General features: G+C 44.3%; 1 protein-coding gene across 5 annotated transcripts in view; it reads right to left on the bottom strand.

Moving 5' to 3' along the window:
• Window positions 1-6,775: 6,775 nt before the first annotated feature.
• POMGNT2 (protein O-linked mannose N-acetylglucosaminyltransferase 2 (beta 1,4-)) overlaps window positions 6,776-19,327 on the bottom strand; it is a 38,221-nt gene continuing 25,669 nt past the window's right edge. For 3 of the 5 annotated variants that reach the window (XM_053409889.1, XM_053409886.1, XM_053409887.1), the window contains exons 2-3: window positions 13,921-14,042; window positions 6,776-9,073 (exon numbers count right to left, since the gene is read on the bottom strand). In XM_053409889.1, coding sequence (XP_053265864.1) covers window positions 7,247-8,983 — 1,737 coding nt within the window. In that variant the 5' untranslated portion in view covers window positions 8,984-9,073; window positions 13,921-14,042 and the 3' untranslated portion in view covers window positions 6,776-7,246. Of the gene's footprint in view, window positions 9,074-11,493; window positions 11,860-13,920; window positions 14,043-17,827; window positions 17,923-19,327 lie in introns of those variants that run through there. The other 2 variants (XM_053409888.1, XM_053409890.1) reach the window with 2 other exon arrangements.

Genomic DNA, 19,327 nt, shown 5'->3' with positions numbered 1-19,327 from the left:
ATGGGGTCACGAAGAGTCGGACACAGCTAAATGACTAAACAACAACAACAACAACAATTAAAGCTCTGCCCAAGGCATGATGGATAATAGCAACAACCTGGGGAAAGGAAGACATAACATCTTAAAAGGACAGGAAGAAACACCATGGACAGAATAATTGCCACATACAGGAAGAACAATGATATCATTTTGAGTTCCTCACTTGCAGTTTTATAAATCATTAAATGTGTCAACACAAATAGAAGCTATTAATATTGCAGTTTTTGTATAAGGGGTTATTATAATGACTGGAATGTAATGGAAATTAATAGGATTCTGGAACGCAGAAATAAAGAAAATCATCAAATCTAGCATGTCGGGCCCCCCACTTTATCTAAATTAAATACAGTGATATCTCGGGTTAAGTACTTAATTTGTTCCGGAGGTCCGTTCTTAACCTGAGTTACTACTTTAGCTAATGGGGCCTCCCGCTGCCGCCATGCCGCCGGAGCACAATTTCTGTTCTCATTCTGAAGCAAAGTTCTTAACCTGAAGCTCTATTTCTGGGTTAGCGGAGTCTGTAACCTGAAGCGTCTGTAACCTGAAGCGTGTGTAACCCGAGGTACCACTGTATTTCGGCATTTGAACGATTGGTATTAATATTTGTATTATAAAGTTGTATTGTTATAACGAGGCTATTATTGGACTGTAATGGAAAATTATTATTTAAAAAAGGTTTTTTTTAAAAAAAATGCCAAAAAAAGGAGGGGGAAAGCCAGACCAATTTACCTAGTCATTCTGAGTTCTTTTAACATTTGCTCAACTGCTTCGATTTCTCCGTGGGGAAATTTGACCCTTTGAGAGCAACATCACATTCAAATGACTTCAGGCAAAAGAAATAATAAATTGATTCCGGTTTCCTTTCATGCTAGCCTCCTGAGTGTTCATTCAAGCAGAAAAGAAGCTATAGAGTCTGGAAGGAAATATTAGTTATTCATTAAAGGGTACTTTATGAGTCAAATCATTAAAGGGCCTGGGAAGTTAAAGGGTGATTCATTGACCCCCATCCAACTATTACTGTATAAACTTAACTCATATCTACATATCCACTCGTAGAAATATCTACCCAGAAGTAAGTTTAATGGGACATACTCCCAGAATTGAAGCCTTAAATGGCAAGGTACTGGAAATAATGTACCGCACCACAATACCTGAGCATCATATTTTCTAATTCTGGGTGTGAAAAAAAGGTTATTTCTGTATGCCACTACAGTGGTACCTCAGGTTAAGTACTTAATTCGTTCCGGAGGTCCATTCTTAACCTGAAACTGTTCTTAACCTGAAAACCACTTTAGCTAATGGGCCTCCTGCTGCCACCACGCCACCGGAGCCCGATTTCTGTTCTTATCCTGAAGCAAAGTTCTTAACCTGAAGCACTATTTCTGGCTTAGTGGAGAGTGTAACCTGAAGTGTATGTAACCAGAGGCACCACTGTACTGCAGCCCGTGTTTCGTTAGTAGCCCTAAAATGGAAAATGAGCAAGGCCCCAACTAAAGAAGAATGGCAACTTAAACTGATGGAATATGTGTAGCTTACGGATTTAACATATAGAATAAGAGAACAAGAAGAGCATACGTTTAGAGAAGATTGGAAAATGTTTATTGAATATATGGGGGGAAATTGTGTACATTTAAAAACGTTGGCAGCATTCACATAAATTCAACAATAAGTTTTGATGGATGTAATCATGGAATACTGAATGATTTAGTTTATGTAAAATATGCAGGGATTTATGATATGCAAAATGAACCATGGAAAGAGAGGAAGGGAAGTCACTGATATTTTAAGGTTGTTTAAATTGATATTCTAAAATGTAAAACCGAAAATTTAATAAAAAAATAAATTCCTAATTTTGTAAAGGTAATGCCAACATAACATTGTTCTTCCACAAAGGAATACCCATGAAAACTTATTACACACAGGGGAAAATAAAATCTTATTATACACACGGGGGAAAAGAAAAAAGAATCAGCTCTAAGCACAGATAATTGCTCTCACATCCCAGCTCGAAACCTGACAAGGATGTCTCCAAAACTCATCAAAAGAGGTCATTAAAAAGAGAAAAAAGAAAAGTTAGTTCAAATCTCTGGGCCATTTCACACATGATGTGCATCACTTGATAGCACATGGTGTTATATCACTCATTTTCTTCAACACTTGGGCACAATCCAGTTAAAAATTAAGCCCCATTGACAGGAGCTAACCAGCAGTAAATCACACTGAGAAAGCTGGAGTTAACTCTTTGAGAGCCAGTGTGGTGTAGTGGTTAAGAGAGGTAGTCTCGTAATCTGGGGAACCGGGTTCGCATCTCCGCTCCTCCACATGCAGCTGCTGGGTGACCTTGGGCCAGTCACACTTCTCTGAAGTCTCTCAGCCCCACTCACCTCACAGAGTGTTTGTTGTGGGGGAGGAAGGGAAAGGAGAACATTAGCCGCTTTAAGACTCCTTAAAGGGAGTGAAAGGCGGGGTATCAAATCCAAACTCCTCCTCTTCTTCTTCTTCTTAGCAGAACAGGATCTGCAAAGGAGAGTCAGGCCTAATGAGCGCAGCAACTCAGGCCTTGCCCGCCATGAGGCAGTTACTGGGAATAAAGATTCCTGCCTCTTCACAGCTACCTAAATCATCTAAGATTGGGTTTACATCACATTGCTTCTCCCCCACCCCCCAAAATGCCGGAACCGTAGTTTATTAACGGTGTTGTTAGGATACCCCATTTCCCCGCACAGAGCTCCAATTTCCAGAGTTCCCTGAATTGTTAAGACTTGTAACTCTGTGACGGGAATCAGGATCTACAAACACCTCTCAGCCCCCTTAAGCTACAGTTCTTGGGATTCTTGTTTAAACATCATTTAAAGTGGTATGATATGGCATTTAGTTTGGTGTGGATCCTCGTTTTGTGGGATCTTTCGTACAAGGGATCATTCTTTTCTTTTCTTTTGAAATCGTTTTTATTTGGTTTTACAAATATAAATTTATAACAATACCAAATGCACATCCATATACAGTGGTACCTCGGGTTAAGAACTTAATTTGTTCCGGAGGTCTGTTCTTAACCTGAAACTGTTCTTAACCTGAGGTACCACTTTAGCTAATGGGGCCTCCCGCTGCCACCGCACAATTTCTGTTCTCATCCTGAAGCAAAGTTCTTAACCTGAGGTACTATTTCTGGGTTAGCGGAATCTGTAACTTGAAGCATCTGTAACCTGAGGTACCACTGTATAGGTGTCTCTGAAATTCTAGACTTCCCACCATCCCTTCCATAACCTATATTTTGTATCTGTCCACATTATCCAAAGTGTTTGTTACATTACAAGTGATATTAAAATCCTGCTAATATTTTCATCTGCTTACAGTGGTCTCCTAAATAAATTCTAAATTTTTCACATTCTTTCTTAAAGTTTTTGTCTTCTTGGTTCCTGAACATCCCTGTCAGTTTTGCCATTTTGGCGTAGTCCAACAGCTTGATTTGCCATTCGTATAGGGGATCATTCAATTATGTGAGACCCATCCTTTTAAAATAAAATAAAAAAATAAAAATATTTATAATTTTCATTTATATGCATCACAACAATTATTGAACCAAGTTTTAACGTTTTCAATTTTGACTCCCATCCCCCTCTTTCTGCAGTTCGTTACATTTATTTTCGTCCTTTCCTGCCAACTTGAAATTGCCAAAACTTTTTCAATTGTCTATTCTCATATATTATCTTATATACAGTAGTACCTTGGTTTGCGAATGTAATCCATTCCGGAAGACCGTTCGAGTTCTGAAACGTTCGAAAACCGAAAACTCAAAAGGGAAATCTCAATACGGGAAACTCAATACAGAAGCTGCGTTTCCGGTTGGACTTCCGAGGCGTGTTCAAAAACCGAAGCATTTACTTCCGGGTTTATGGTGTTTGAGTTCCGAAACGTTCGTCAATGGAGATGTTCGAAAACTGAAGTACCACTGTATATTTTTTAAAAACTGCAGGTTTTTACAATAATCCTGCCAATGTCTAGATCTGTTTACAGTCTGTTTGCAAAAACTCAACGAACCACTTCCATTCCTTTCTAAAAAGTCCGTCTTGATTTCTTATTCTTCTGGTAAGTTTTGCCAATGTGAGACCCATCTTGTCCATCTAAGGCGAGTCAAAGATCCCGAAACCTGCAATGAAAAGAAGCTACAGCCCACAGGGTCTCATCTGATCTCATTAATCCCAATATAAATATATGGCTTGAAGCAGTTGACAGATGCTAATGGATAAATGAAAGCCCAAAGGGTGTCATTATTTTCAAGCGAACCTTCTCCTTGCGGTGGTTTGCCGATTTGATGGCAACTAAAATCAATTTGCACAGATTCCCCTCCGTCTGGCGGCAGAGGGGGTGGCCCAAAAAACGGATCAGCGTCACATGTGAAAATTGAGGGTGTGCGCATGAGTGCCCCAGCTAATGGACATTCACGTTTGCACAATTGCCCTGCGCACGCTTCCATGATGTTACTTAAACAGTTTATCGCTGAGGCAAAAGGTTCCCTTAGCTGTTCAACAGTAAACCTGGATCTGGGAAGCTGGAAAATGCTGTTTCCACCAAACAGGTGGGAAATGATGAAGGGAAGGGTGCGTCCCACAAAGAGGAAATGTGCAGATGCATGCTTAACCCAGGACCCATGCACCACCTACCCCAAACCCATTCCCCCTCCACTTTAAAAATGATCATTAAACATGAATCCTGGGAACTGTGGTTTGTTGAGGGTGCTGAGTTTTGTTAGGGCAGCTAGACTGGTGACTGGGAGCGGCCAAGACCGTAGGACCAGGTGCGCAGCCTGGGAGTCATTTTGGACTCACAGCTATCCATGGAGGCACAGGTCTGTTCTGTGTCCAGGGCAGCTGTCTACCAGCTCCATCAGGTATGCAGGCTGAGACGCCACCTGCCCACAGACTGTCTCGCCAGAGTGATGCATGCTCTGGTTGTCTCCCGCTTGGACTACTGCAATGCACTCTACATGGGGCTACCTTTGAAGGTGACTCAGAAACTGCAACTAATCCAGAATGCGGCAGCTAGACTGGTAACTGGGAGTGGCTGCTGAGACCACATAACACTGGTCCTGAAAGACCTACATTGGCTCCCAGTACGTTCCCAAGCACAATTCAAAGTGTTGGTGCTGACCTTTAAAGCTCTAAATGGCCTTGGCCCAGTATACCTGAAGGAGCGTCTCCACCCCCATCGTTCAGCCTAGACACTGAGGTCCAGCTTTGAGGGTCTTCTGGTGGTTTCCTCCCTGTGAGAAGAGAGGTTACAGGGAACCAGGCAGAGGGCCTTCTCGGTAGTGGCGCCCGCCCTGTGGAACATCCTCCCACTAGATGTCAAGGAAATAAACAACTATGTGACTTTTAGAAGACATCTGAAGGCAGCCCTGTTTAGGAAAGTTTTCAATGTTTGATGTTTTATCGTGTTTTTAATATTCTGTTGGGAGCTGCCCAGAGTGGCTGGGGAAACCCAGCTGGATGGCAGGGTATAAATAATAAATTATTATTATTATTATTATTATTATTATTATTATTATTATTATGTCCCTATATTCTTCTAAAGAGTGCTGGAGGGTATGAAGGCAGACTGTAGTTAGAGAGGCTGTACATTAGCCCCAATGGACCAGCCTCCTCTGTGTATTACTAAATGCACCCTGAAAATAATATGCTGAATTCCAAGTCTGCTTGTTGTCCCTTTTGTTTGTCGTTGTATTGGGGGGGGGGTATCAAAAAGGGGAATCAAGTTACTCTCAGCCACTCCAATTTACAGCACTGAAATGTTGACTTTGGAACACTGATGCCTGCTTATCCTTTTCACTCAATTTCAAATGATATTTCTCATAATTCAACAATTGTCTGAGCACAAAACGGCATGGCATGTTGCTATCAATTGAACGTAAATCTGATTTTGAGCGCTTTTATAAATCTGCTAGTCAAAACTGGAAAGTGGTACACATCACAATACTTGTGTACATGGGATGCGGGTGGTGCTGTGGTCTAAACCACGGAGCCTCTTGGGCTTGCTGATCAGAATGTCGGCGATTCAAATCCGCGCGACAGGATTCAAATCCCAAGCTCCCGTTGCTCTGTCCCAGCTCCTGCCAACCTAGCAGTTCAAAAGCACAACAGTGCAAGTAGATAAACAGGTACTGCTGCGATGGGAAGGTAAACAGCATTTCCGTGCGCTCTGGTTTCCATCATGGTGTTCTGTTGCACCAGAAGCAGTTTAATCCTGCTGGCCACATGACCTGGAAAGCTGTCTGTCGACAAACGCCAACTCCCTCAGCCTGAAAAGCGAGACGAGTGCTGCACCCCATAGTCGCCTTTGACTGGACTTAACCGTCCAGGGGTCCTTTACCATTACCTTCCTTTGCTTGTGTACATGCTTGTCCTCTGTGATGACTTTTCCTGCCTTTTAAAATCTGTTTTAACATTTAAACAGTTTTCAATTTCAACAAAAAGGGCAAGCACTATTAGATGATACAAGGTGTGAAATAGAACGGTTAAACCAATCATAATACACAGTGCTTTTTTCTGGGGTACACATACCCCTAAACATTTTGTGAATCTAAGTTTGGCCTCATTGAGTAGGAAAATGAGAGCGCCCCTAAACATTTTTTCAGAAAAAAGCACTGATAACACAAATCAACACACACACGAGCTTTATCATATAATAATCCTCCAGAAAATTTCAAGCATAAATATCAAAGAAAGAGAAATTGCCTGGGTAGGTTTTCAACCATTTAATGAAGAACTCTGGTACCAAATATTTTGCTCTGGGATACAGATTTTTTTTTGGGGGGGGGCATAAAAATAAACAGTGGAGAATACGAAAGAGATTGCCCAGCCAGAGACGTCATTAAATCCCGGTAGAAAGCTGAGCTTAAAATATTCACTACACAAAAGAGAGATTTTGAAAGTTACTGTGAAGGTACAATGGCTGCCTTCTGTTTCGATTTTATTTTCATCACCTCCTTGCCTGTAGGCTTCTTTCAAGGACCAAGAGAGCTCAGACAGTGACGGAAAATAATGCCACGCAGAGAATACACACGGAACACCATAAAATGGAGACTGAGGCACTAGCATGGTCTTCAAAGTCCCGGTCAACCCCATGAGAAACTAGAGGTTGACGGGACCAGCCTGCTTTATTTGAAAGCCCCTTGGTGGAATCAAATCCCCCACCCCAGACTGGCTGGCGGTTATGTGCTGCACAACAGCACGTCTGCAAAGGGTCCGAGGAGATTCTTGTTGAAAATGCAACGGATCCACACTAGGTAGTTTGCGAAGGGCTTGATGTTGTCGGAAAAGGTGTGGTTCTGATGGGACAAGATAAAAGGCATGTACGTGTTCTCCCCTTGCTCCTGTATCCACACTTCGTATTTCACTTCCCTGACCTTCAGGTACTTCAGGTTCCAAGGGATCTGCCAGGACACAGAGAGTTTGGCTTCGCTGGTGCCCTGGACGGAGGTTTGGCACTTGGCATCTCTGACTTTGCCCGGGTAGAGGCCGCTCGTTCCCTTCTGCCTCTTGGGCCCAGGTTTCGTTTTCACCGTTTGCCTGATGGCCTGGATCAGGGAAGCAACGTTGACTTTGGTGTCCTGGTAGATGCGGAAAAGCCACTCGGGGTTGCGGCAGCAGAGGTGCCGCGGAACTTCGCCGCTCTTCACGATACGGTCTTGCTCCGCCTTGTCCAAGTGGGCAATTCCTCCTTGATCCCAAGGCCGGTCCGGATAAGTCACCGTGTTCTCCTTCTCGGTGTTGGTCCAGGCAATGTACTGGAGGTCCATGCCAGGGAGAGTAGACAGCGTTTTGTAAGGGGTGTAATGCTCAGGGTTTATGGCATATGGGAAGAGTTCCACAACAGTGGCTCCTCTGGGCAGAAAGAGGGACATGGCGAGCTGCGCTCCGTGCATGCTGACCAGCATAGACGCATTGCTGATCAGGCGCACGATATCTGAAAAAGTGTGGTCTTCTATGGAGACGGTGATGGTTTTCATCTGGAACTCCTGGGCCAGTGCCAGAATAAGTTCTGCTTCGTTGACGATTAGCCTGTTGATGGTCCGGCTGAAAACTACAATATATTCTTCGCTGGGCAACCCTTCCGCGCTCACGTTCAGCTTCTCCGTCATGAATTTGGTGAACTGTCGGATCTCGTTCCCGGAGACCAGGATGTTAGCCTTGGGCCCCTGGGGCTGGACGAAGCCGTACTGGTACCAGGTGGTGATTTTGGACAGGCCCACGTACGACTTGGTAAAGCAAAGGAGGCGACCCAGAGTCTTCAGCTGCTCTTTCAAAAGCGGTTGCTTGGTGCTCAACAGTTTGTACAGCTCAAAGTGCAGGCCTTCCCCCCAGCCTTCCATGAAAAACAACCGGGCATCCGAGTCCAAATCTGGGAACTGTTGCATGGTGTAGAAGATCGGGAGCAGATCGTCGTGGAAAACATGCATCAGGTTGTCCGGGTTGAATCGATTCACAATCAGGGCCACGTCGGGGACAAACACCGGCTTGGGCATGTATTTGAGCGAGGCGGAAGGCAGTTCTACAAAGTTGAAATACTGTGTGTTGTGGTCGTCCACTGAGGAGAGATCAAGGAGGGCAGGCTGGAATCTTCTGGAGCCCAGGTTGGGGAGCATGACTGAGGAGTTGCTGTGGAAGAAGATGAACTCCTCCGCCTCTGTGGAGTAGCAGAGGGATTCGAAGCGGCAGATCCGGTCCGTGTGCATCCTCCCGGTGCACACCATTCTGGTGCCATCTTGGACCAGGGCTTGAAGAGCAGCATGGTAGTCGATGCGGACCTGAGAAAGCTCCTGCGTCTGGCGAGTGAGGACCAGCTCCTCTTCCAACACAAAGACGTGATCTCGCAGCTTGATGTACTTCCACAGCACGGCTGCCAGGAGAGACACCAGCAGGGCATTAAACACAGCTGCTATGTTCATTCTGGACGCAAACCCTAGCAGGCGGGCAGGTGGCAAAGACGGAGGAAGAGCGAGGCATCATGAGTCCTCTTTAACATTGCGGAACGAGGTCTAAAATAAGAAGGAGAGACAGAAACCCGGAGAAAAATTAATTATCATCTCGGGAATGTTCCTGTAAAGTTTCTTTTTTTATATAAAAAGTAAGTTCAAACATTTTCCAGCTTTTATGCAAAGAGGAAGACATGCTGATAAAAATTCAAAAATACTTTTCGGAGCAGCTGCACAAAACAGATCCCTCTCTAATTTTAGCAGTGCAAAAATACATGTCACGCCGCAGATGGAGGCACAGATGCTACCAAATGGCTCTCAAATAGAAAACGGTTTGCTCGACTATGCCTTATAAAAGTTCATTGCTGGAGGAGTGTATGGGGAGGAAAATAAAGTACAGTTGTTCTTCAGATCCCGAACGCCTTGGTATTCGGACATTTTGGCTCCCGAACGCTGCAAACCTGGAAGTGACTGTTCTGGTTTGCGAACATTCTTTGGAACCCGAATGTCTGACGGGGCTTCCGCAGCTTCTGATTGGCTGCAGGAGCTTCCGGCAGCCAATCAGAAGCCGCGTTTGGTTTCTGAACATTCTGGAAGTTGAACGGATTCCGTTCAACTTCCAAGGTACAACTGTATGTAATGTTATTCCTCTGGCTCAGACCGGGCGTATTCTTCCTTCTGGAAGAAAGAATACTGGTAGAAATGTTCTCATCAGGGAGGGGAACAACAACCTAAAAAAAACACAAATAGCAGCTTATCCAGAAAGGCTGGGCAAGGATGGCAACAAGCAGGAAATGGTCAAGAGCCTTTCCATGGCAATATATAGGCATTGAATCCATGAACAGAAAGCTCCAAGGGCCAAGTTAAACTCTAGTGTGGAGTGGGGGGAAATTGAAACTTTTTTTTTTTGTTATCCCAACCCAGTCATGATCACATTATTACATAACATGAACATTATTCCTCAACCTACAAGCTTAGAAGACATTTGAAGGCAGCCCTGTTTAGGGAAGTTTTTAATGTTTTATGGTGTTTTTAATATTCTGTTGGGAGCCACCCAGAGTGGCTGGGGAAACCCTGCCAGATGGGCGGGGTATAAACAATTATTATTATTATTATTATTATTATTATTATTATTATTATTATTAATAATAATAATTATAATTAGATGGTGGAGAAAAAGAGAAGTGTTCAGTTAAACACTGCACGGCACACTCTCCTGCCCATCTCTTGACCAAAAGAAGGTAAAACAATGAGTCTGAAGGGTAGTCTTTTTATAAAAGCTGCATGAGCAACTGAATATCTCTATGCGTAAGCAGCACACCTAATAAAGCATGACTGCAATTAACACTCGCCAAGCAAATTTAGTAATTTCGAGAAACTGCCACCTCTTTTTACTATGCAGAAGTGTCGTCAAGGGCAGATTAAGGGTTCAGGACATGTAGGAATGCACACCTGAGCCTACTTTAGCGAAGGAAAAATAAGAAAGTGAAACCCCACCCCCACTAAGAGGGAGGAAGGCATACCCTCCAACATTTTCCCGATGAAAATAGGGATGCTAATAATAATGATGATGATGATGATGATGATGATGATGATGTTATTGTTTATACCCTACCCATCTGACTGAGTTGTCTCAGCCACTCTGGGCGGTTTCCAACATATATAAAAACATAATAAAACATAAAACATTTAAAAGCTTCCCTTTACAGGGCTGCCTTCATATGTCTTCTAAAGGTTGTATACTGTATTGGCTTGAATATAAGCCAAAATCCACCAAACTCCGACCATGAAAAGCTAAACTGCGGCTTAAATTTGCAGCATTACAATAATGGGCTTTAACAATATCGCTGCTGAAACAGACATACAGTAAAATAGAACGGGTATGCGTGACTGCAGTATTTTAAGGGAGTGGCTTATATTTGGGTAGTGTCTTTTTTTCCTTTATAAGGTGCGGCTTATATTCAGGTGCGACTTATATTTGGGCCAATACGGTAGTTATTTTCTTGGCTCGGGAGGTCACATAACTCCATACCCTCCAACATTTCTCCAGCGAAAACAGGTACGCCCTATTCCACACCCTCCAACATTTCTCTGATGAAAATAGGGGCATCCTAAGGGAAAGCAGGACATTCCGGAATCAAATCAGAACCGGGACGACTTCTGTACATCCGAGACTGACCATGGAAAAGAGCAATACAGTGGTACCTCAGGTTACATACACTTCAGGTTACATACGCTTCAGGTTACAGACTCCGCTAACCCAGAAATAGTGCTTCAGGATGAGAACAGAAATCGTGCTCCGGCGGCACGGTGGCAGCAGGAGGCCCCATTAGCTAAAGTGGTGCTTCAGGTTAAGAACAGTTTCAGGTTAAGAACGGACCTCCGGAACGAATTAAGTACTTAACCCGAGGTACCACTGTATTTGTAAGGTCTGCACTGAGTTAAGCATTAGCGCTTCCTACAAACAGCACCAAACCTCTTACCGGGAGCTAGATGATATACAGGGACATCAAATCAGAAACTGGGACAGCTTCTGTAAATCCAGGACTGTCCCTGGAAAATAGGGACACTTGGAGGGTCTGGGGAGGAGGAAACCCTGAAGAAGCTTTCTTGCAAGGAAACAAGCTCTGTAGTTTTCCTGCTCACTCCCTGCCCCCTGCCAAAGCTCTGTAACAGCTGCAAGAGAAGGAGTTTTGTGTTTCATGTGCGAACCCAAGATGTCTGTCTCTCGGCTCCTCCTGCTCCACCCATCAGGTCAGCGGTTTCCGATTGCTCCAGCTGGCTCACCTCAATTTACCAGCCTCCCTGAGGTCAGCCTTCCACTCGGGTTTATTTGCTGTCGTTTCTGAAAACCCACAAATGGTAGCATCATTGAGACCTGGTACCATTTTGTAAGGGACGTGGGTGGCGCTGTGGGTTAAACCACAGAGCCTAGGGTTTGCCGATCAGAAGGTCGGCGGTTTGAATCCCCGTGACGGGGTGAGCTCCCGTTGCTCGGTCCCTGCTCCTGCCAACCTAGCAGTTTGAAAGCATACAGTGCAAGTAGATAAATAGGTACCACTCTGGCGGGAAGGTAAACGGCATTTCCGTGCGCTGCTCTGGTTCGCCAGAAGCGGCTTAGTCATGCTGGCCACATCACCTGGAAGCTGTACGCCGGCTCCCTTGGCCAATAAAGCGAGATGAGCGCCGCAACCCCAGAGTCGGCCATGACTGGACCTAATAGTCAGGGGTCCCCTTTACCTTTACCATTTTGTAAAGCTCCAGAGTTTGCCTGGGAGGCAGACAGGAAGCTTGTTGTCCTTTTAAGGCAATTAAACATCCAAAGAAGTGGGCAAGCATGAAGAAAAACTGGAGAAGAAACACACATGAAGAAAACTGAAGAAAAATAGTTTTCAACCACGAGAAAAAGAGAAGGCAGCTGAATATATTTCCCCCCTGTTCCTACCAAACTAGTCCCTCAGTTTTAAAAGCTCTCCTACTTACGACGGTCGGGGATACGGTTCAGTGCCAACAAACTACTGCACATTTTCTCCAAGCGTGCTATATCTAAGCGATAGGCTATTTCTTGGCAGAAAATCCATTTTCCTAGGCTGCAATCTCCCGTACGGCTTAGGAGTGAGCTACTCTGATTCCACACAAGAGTAGTAGAAGATAGCAGCTTTAGATGTGAGATCAGGAAGAAAACAAAAAAACGCACCTCATCGTTTCATTGGTCTAGTATTCCAAACTTGGGTCTCCGGCTATTTTTTTTTTTTTTGTGGACTACAACTCCCATCATTCCTAGGTACCAGGACCAGTGGTTAGGGATGATGGGAGTTGTAGTCCAAGAAAACATCCAGAGCATCATTGGATATTCAGTTCAACAGGCATCATGGTGCCGATGGAAAGGAGTTAAGCACAAAATGGGCAAAAGCTTCAGCACAAAATCTAATGCTGGTTTTAAGTGGAACCAATGGATACACAGCATTTAAAACTCTGAGTATAGTATCTTGATTGGCGATTCAGTGGAACAGGGAGGGCAGCGACGGAGCGTGGCCACATATTTGACGGCAGCAAAATACACCCAGGGGGCAAGGAATTCTTCAATTGGTGAACTCACACACACAAAAAATGTGGAGGGAACGTTCTTTCATATGTGGCGGACCTGTAAAAGGGTAAAAGAGTACTGGGAAATGATCCATAATGAATAGAAAAAAATGTTTAGAAGGACTTCCTCCCCCAAACCAGAGTACTTTCTGTTGGGGATAATTCAGACTGAAATTCCCAGGTATCAAAAAAGGTTATTTATGCATGCTACTACTGTGGCCTGTGTTTTGGTAGCCCCAAAATGGAAAACGAGAAAGGTCCCAACTAAAGAAGAATGGCAACTTAAGTTGACAGAACATGCACAACTCGCAGACTTAACATATAGAATAAAAGAACAAGAAGAACGTACGTTTAGAGAAGATTGGAAAATGTTTATTGAATATATGGGAAATAATGGTGTACAGCTGAAAACGCTGACATCATTAAGATAAATTCAACAGTGTAAATAAGTTTTGATGGATGCAATAATGGAATACTGAATGGTATAGTTTTTGTAAAATATGCAGGGATTTATGATACATAAAATGAACCATTTGATTGATATCTTAAGGATGCAAAATGAGTATTTTAAATTGTAAAACAGAAAGTTTAATAAAAATTATATAAAAAACAAAAACAAAACCCTCCCCTACTTGCATTTTGAATGACAGAGCACTAGGAAGTCAGGGCCACATGGATTTTTCAGAATGCCTTGGTCGTCTCCAATAAAAACTTTCCTCCCTCATGAAGGTAGGAGCTTCTTATGTATATAAGATCTCTCAGAACAGGAAACCATGCCATGTGATGAAATCCTACACATTCACAACCAAGAGACTTGAACGTACCTGCCAGCACCTGAAAATTCAAAGCAGTTGATTTTCCGATTCCTCTTCAGGGCCTGAATATCCAGGCTGGCCTCATCCTCCTTGCAGTTTGCAGCTGTAAAAAAACCACCGGCTGGACTGTGCTGAAAACCAAACCAAGGGAGATAAATCAGGCACTCGTAATATCTGCATGTTTTTCAATCACATTGCTAAACTGTATGCCCAAAGCCCATGTCACAGCATTTTGCAATAATGCTAGAGTCCTTTAGCGGCTGCTTTGTTTTGCTTTTTGTCAGTAACGGACTCGCAGCAGACTGATGGCAAGTGGAATGTGTAATGAAATGCGGTGCAGCAAAAATTAGTATACAGCGAGGCACATGGGGGCAAAATATATTCTGTACCGCAGCTTATGATGGGGACTGAGCCGGCGGTGACTTAACAGAAGAGAGCTCTTGGGATCATAGTGGATTGCTCCGGAAAATGTCAACCCGGCAGCTGTGAGAAAGGTGAATTCCATGTTTGGGATAACCAGGAAAGGGATCCAAAATAAAATGGCCACTCTCGTGATGCCTACGGTGAATAATTTTGTCTGTTTCTAAACCTGGGGAGGAGGTAAGTGACCATAAATTTCTAACAGCTGGCACTTGCAGTCTGTGCAGCAAAGCATCTCCCGTCTTTTAAAAGACGCAGTCGCTCTGTAAGAAAGCACCAGGGATGATTTATTTATTAGATGGGCCATTAATGAGCTTGACTCACCATTTCTGGGACACGCGGCGTTTCAAAGCGCAAACTTTTCCTCTGTATCTGCTTGCAAGTGGTAGTAAAGGTAAAGGTAAAGGGACCCCTGACCATTAGGTCCAGTCGTGGCCGACTCTGGGGTTGTGGCGCTCATCTCGCTTTATTGGCCGAGGGAGGCGGCATACAGCTTCCGGGTCATGTGGCCAGCATGACGAAGCCACTTCTGGCAAACCAGAGCAGCACACGGAAACGCCGTTTACCTTCCTACCAGAGCGGTACCTATTTATCTACTTGCACTTTGACGTGCTTTCGAACTGCTAGGTTGGCAGGAGCAGGGACCAAGCAACGGGAGCTCACCCTGTCGTGGGGATTTGAACCGCTGACCTTCTGATTGGCAAACCCTAGGCTCTGTGGTTCAACCCACAGCGCCACCTGCATCCCACAAGTGGTAGTAAGGCTCTCACAATTGCTCACTCACTCAAGGACCCTTTTATCAAGAGGGGGCATGATCAGGATGCAAGGCAAGAATGAGGTAAGCTCCCAGGTTGCTACATAACTCCTATGCTACCATATAAATATCCATTTATTATATTCCTTTCACCCTTCTCCCCAAAGGAGTGCAGTATGACAAACACAAAAAAGTAACAAAACAATACAGCTAAAATGCAAACATGCTGTATTTAATTTTCTGAAAGCCATCAAGAACACGGCACGGGACAAAGTTGGCCGGGCTGCGGCAAATCTGCAAAATTGTCCCCTGTCTGTCTTGCCTGATGCCGTTAGGGGTGGACGAAGGCCATCACTTCCAATTCCACCCAGTATGCAGCACTGTTTCTGTTCTGCTGCAGTCAGTCTTCTGCCAATAGCTATATTAATTGCCTTGCTGTCCGCTGTTGCCATGACATTACTCCAGTCCAATCACTTCAGTGCAAAGAGAGCACAATACAGATGCGTCGGGAAGCGGAATCAATTGCATGTCGCTTGTTGGACTGAAAGCAACAGCGGCAGCACATAGCAATCTTGATCATCGACTGACTTCCACTTGAGACACGGGATGACTAAGCAAAACCAACAGCCAGCAACTTCATCTCCTGTTTTTGTCGGACTTCTCCAGCAGCCTCGGATGTCCAAAATGTGGTGTGGGAATCGTTCGGCCAAAAAAGACGTAGACCTATTGCAAATTGCAAGCCCTAAGGCACTTCAAGTATCCGTTACATCGTATCCCTTACAACTCACCAAGAATGCCATGTATTTTTCATAACTGACTGGTGCTGTGTTTCAAACCAGAGACGTAAGGTGTTTTGGGTTGTTTTTGCGCCAACAGAAGCAAACCCACATTAGGTACCAAGACATCCTTTGAAGTAACTGCATTTAGTATCTGCATTCATGGCAGAGCTGCAGCGCGGTGGATACATACCAAGTTGAATCCACATTTGGGCTGCTTCTTCACATCAGATAGTCACAACGTTAAGTCTCTGGTTAGCATGTTGTGCAAAGCTCTGGCTCAGTGTGTTGTCCAAAGCCAGGTTCGTGGCATAGCTCTCCTAGAGAGCCAGTGTGGTGTAGTGGTTAAGAGCGGTAGACTCGTAATCTGGTGAACCGGGTTCGATTCCCCGCTCCTCCACATGCAACTGCTGGGTGACCTTGGGCTAGTCACACTTCTCTGAAGTCTCTCAGCCCCACTCACCTCACAGAGTGTTTGTTGTGGAGGAGGAAGGGAAAGGAGAATGTGAGCCGCTTTGAGACTCCTGAAGGGGAGTGATAAAGCAGGATATCAAATCCAAACTCTTCTTCTTCTTCTCTTCTAGACAAACCACAAGCCATAACCCATAGGGAGACCTTGGTCACAGTTCGTAGTTTGTCTGGGAAGAGTGAAACCATGGGTCCAAGTTCAGAGGAAACACTGAGGCAAACCATGGTTTAGATCAACGCAGAAGCAGAAAGAATGGGGAGGAGCCACATGGTTGCACATTCTCTCCTAAACCATGGCTTGGCTTGGGCATGGCATAAATGCAACTTCCGTGGGGAGTGGGTGCAATGTCTTGTACATTAATTGGAGAAACACGAACACCTGCTCAATTCTCCCACTGAAGACAGAAAAAGAAAAGACTCGGATGTGCTAATGTTCTTCTAAGCAGAATATAGGGTGTGACGATTATGGGTTACTCAAACAGCGCTATGCTGTCAGATTTTGAACACCCGTTTCAAAAGCAAAGATAGATGTGCCCGGCCAAAAAAGTAACTCCCTATTTTTATTAATAACACATAGCCCTCGGGACCGCAATGTGAACTTCAATATTCAAAGCTGTAGAACTACTATGCATTTTTGCCCGGGTTAAGACGAGATCAGCTGTCACCAACAATCTACTTCCCCGGTGAAATATTATGCAACACAGAGAGTGAGAGAGAGTGCAAAGGGAAAGATGCTTGTAAGGATCTTTTGAAAGGGAGAGTCAAAATATTTGCAAAGCATGATGAGATTGTGAACGTTAACAGAACAGAGAAGGAGAGCACTCCGGGAGAGTGGTTTGGGAAAAGTCTCAAAGGCTAAACAGAGAGGTCTGGATTTGGTCCCTGGGCCTGAGGTTCCTCACCCCTACAGCAGAGGATGGAAGGGGAGAGAGAAGAGAACTTGGAGATTCTGCAATCTTGTGCTTCCACTCCACAACCCAAAACAAAAATTTGGCACAAGAAGATTGGTCTTCTTCATTCCGCCTGCATAACGGAAAGCTCTCGACTGAAACCGTTCAGCAGTATCCGAAACTGGCACTCTATCCCCGAATACGCCAAAGAAAATGCCAATCACACAAGCAACCATTTTGACCAGGTGAACCACTCAGACATCTCTCATGGTGGCCTGGTTTGCATGGCAAACTAAGTCAAACCATGGTTTAGCATGAATGTGCAGGCAGGCAGGCAGGCTCCAGGAGACAAGAGATCTCTTTGCTCCTCCTTGGTCATTCTGCTGCCGCACCATGGTAAGCTAAACCATAAAGCCAGGTTTTGATGACTTGCTAGGACAAACCATGGCTTAGCGCAGCAGCAGAATGATTTCAGGAAGAGCAAAGCAGTTGCAATCTTCTCTCCAGGAGCTCGTGTGTTCACGCTAAGCTATGCTTTGGCTTCAAACAACATGGAAATCATGTTTCCAGACAACATCTGTGGTTCCCAAACTTTTTTCCACATGTACCACTGGCAGACCACTTCATGGTTTTTCTGCCTACTATAGCAATTGTACCCGATGCTGCCTTATAATTTCTACTGCTTCTTTTCTTCCTTATATTGCTTTTTCTCACAGCACAATTTGAATTCCATAGATGAAATAATAACATAAAATGGAAAAATGGAAACAAAAACAATACAATTAGAAACAAGTCTGATATTTAAAGCGCTTTGTCTGCTGTTCACAGCCATTGCACTGACTGTTTTTCACAGGCACACAACTCAAATGGCGCACAGGAATCAGTGGTGGTCTATGGAACACAGTTTGGGAACTGCTGATTGACATAGAAGAATCTGGCAGAAGCCCCGATTCTAACAGATCCCTCTAAAACGGCAGCTTTTGCTTCCAAGCTTATACCTAAAAGAAAACGGCTGTTCACAAGCTTTCAGAAACACATGCTATGGAAAACTAGAAGTCAACTTTTATCAGTCGGACCATCTTCTTAACTCAGTGTTGTCTATAGTGATGGGCAGTTGCTCTGTGGGTTTTCAGACAAGGGTCTTTCTGAACCTCACCTGAAGATGTCCTGGACTGGATCTGCCATCTTTTGCATGCAGAGGACGTGCTATACCAGTGTTTTCTAAACTTTGGTCTCCAGGTATTGTTGGACTACAATTCCCATCATCCCTAGCTAGCAGGATCAGTGGTCAGGGATGATGGGAACTGTAGTTCAAAAACAGCAGGAGACTCCAGTTTGGAAACACAGTGCTGTACTGTTGAGGTACAACTCTTCCTAAGCAGCCCAAAGTAATACAGGGTAATAAATACACTTCACAGCAACATTATTAAATATTTTCTTATCTCTCACCAGCTTTTTGCTCCCTTTATTGTTCATGGCGTTCTGACCTTGGATGGTGAAGAGAGATCAATAAAATCAATGTTAACATCTCTTGTTTAGGCTACTGCATATGATAGTTAATTCTTCTTTTTTTAAAGCAGTTATTTGTATTGATATTCTCCCCCCCACCCCCACCCCAGCTGAGTACTTTACAGTGCATCTGCTTGCATGTTTACTCAGGAATAAGTGCCATGGATTTCAGGGGCTTACTCTCAGGTAAGTGAGATGGAAGGCTTGTGAGGGGTAACTAGACAGAGGGAGGTCTGTAAAATATAGAGGAGCAATCCATAGGCCATCAGATAATTTTCTGTACCCAGATACCCCCACAATAAATTAGAAAATGTGAGTGAGCACTCTGCCTCTCTGTCCCGGTCATGAGACACACAAGAACAAGCCTGGGAGCCTGCCCTTAATCACATCTCACAATGTCGTCGAAGGTTGTGTCGGACGCTTTTAAAAGAACAGCTTTAGAGTACAACAGCTCTGGCATAACTTACTTCTGAACAAGCGCTTGGAAACAAATGTGAATCTCTGGGCCCTTGCAGACTGGTGTTTTACTTGTGGGTAGGGCTGGTTTTCAACTTTGTGATATATCACCAGTTAAACACCGCAATGGGACGCGGGTGGCG

This window comes from Podarcis raffonei, chromosome 12 (assembly GCF_027172205.1).
Source record: "Podarcis raffonei isolate rPodRaf1 chromosome 12, rPodRaf1.pri, whole genome shotgun sequence".
Classification (NCBI taxonomy): Eukaryota; Metazoa; Chordata; class Lepidosauria; order Squamata; family Lacertidae; genus Podarcis; species Podarcis raffonei.
Note: the sequence above shows the minus strand (reverse complement) of the source record. Positions and strands in the feature narration are given on the sequence as shown.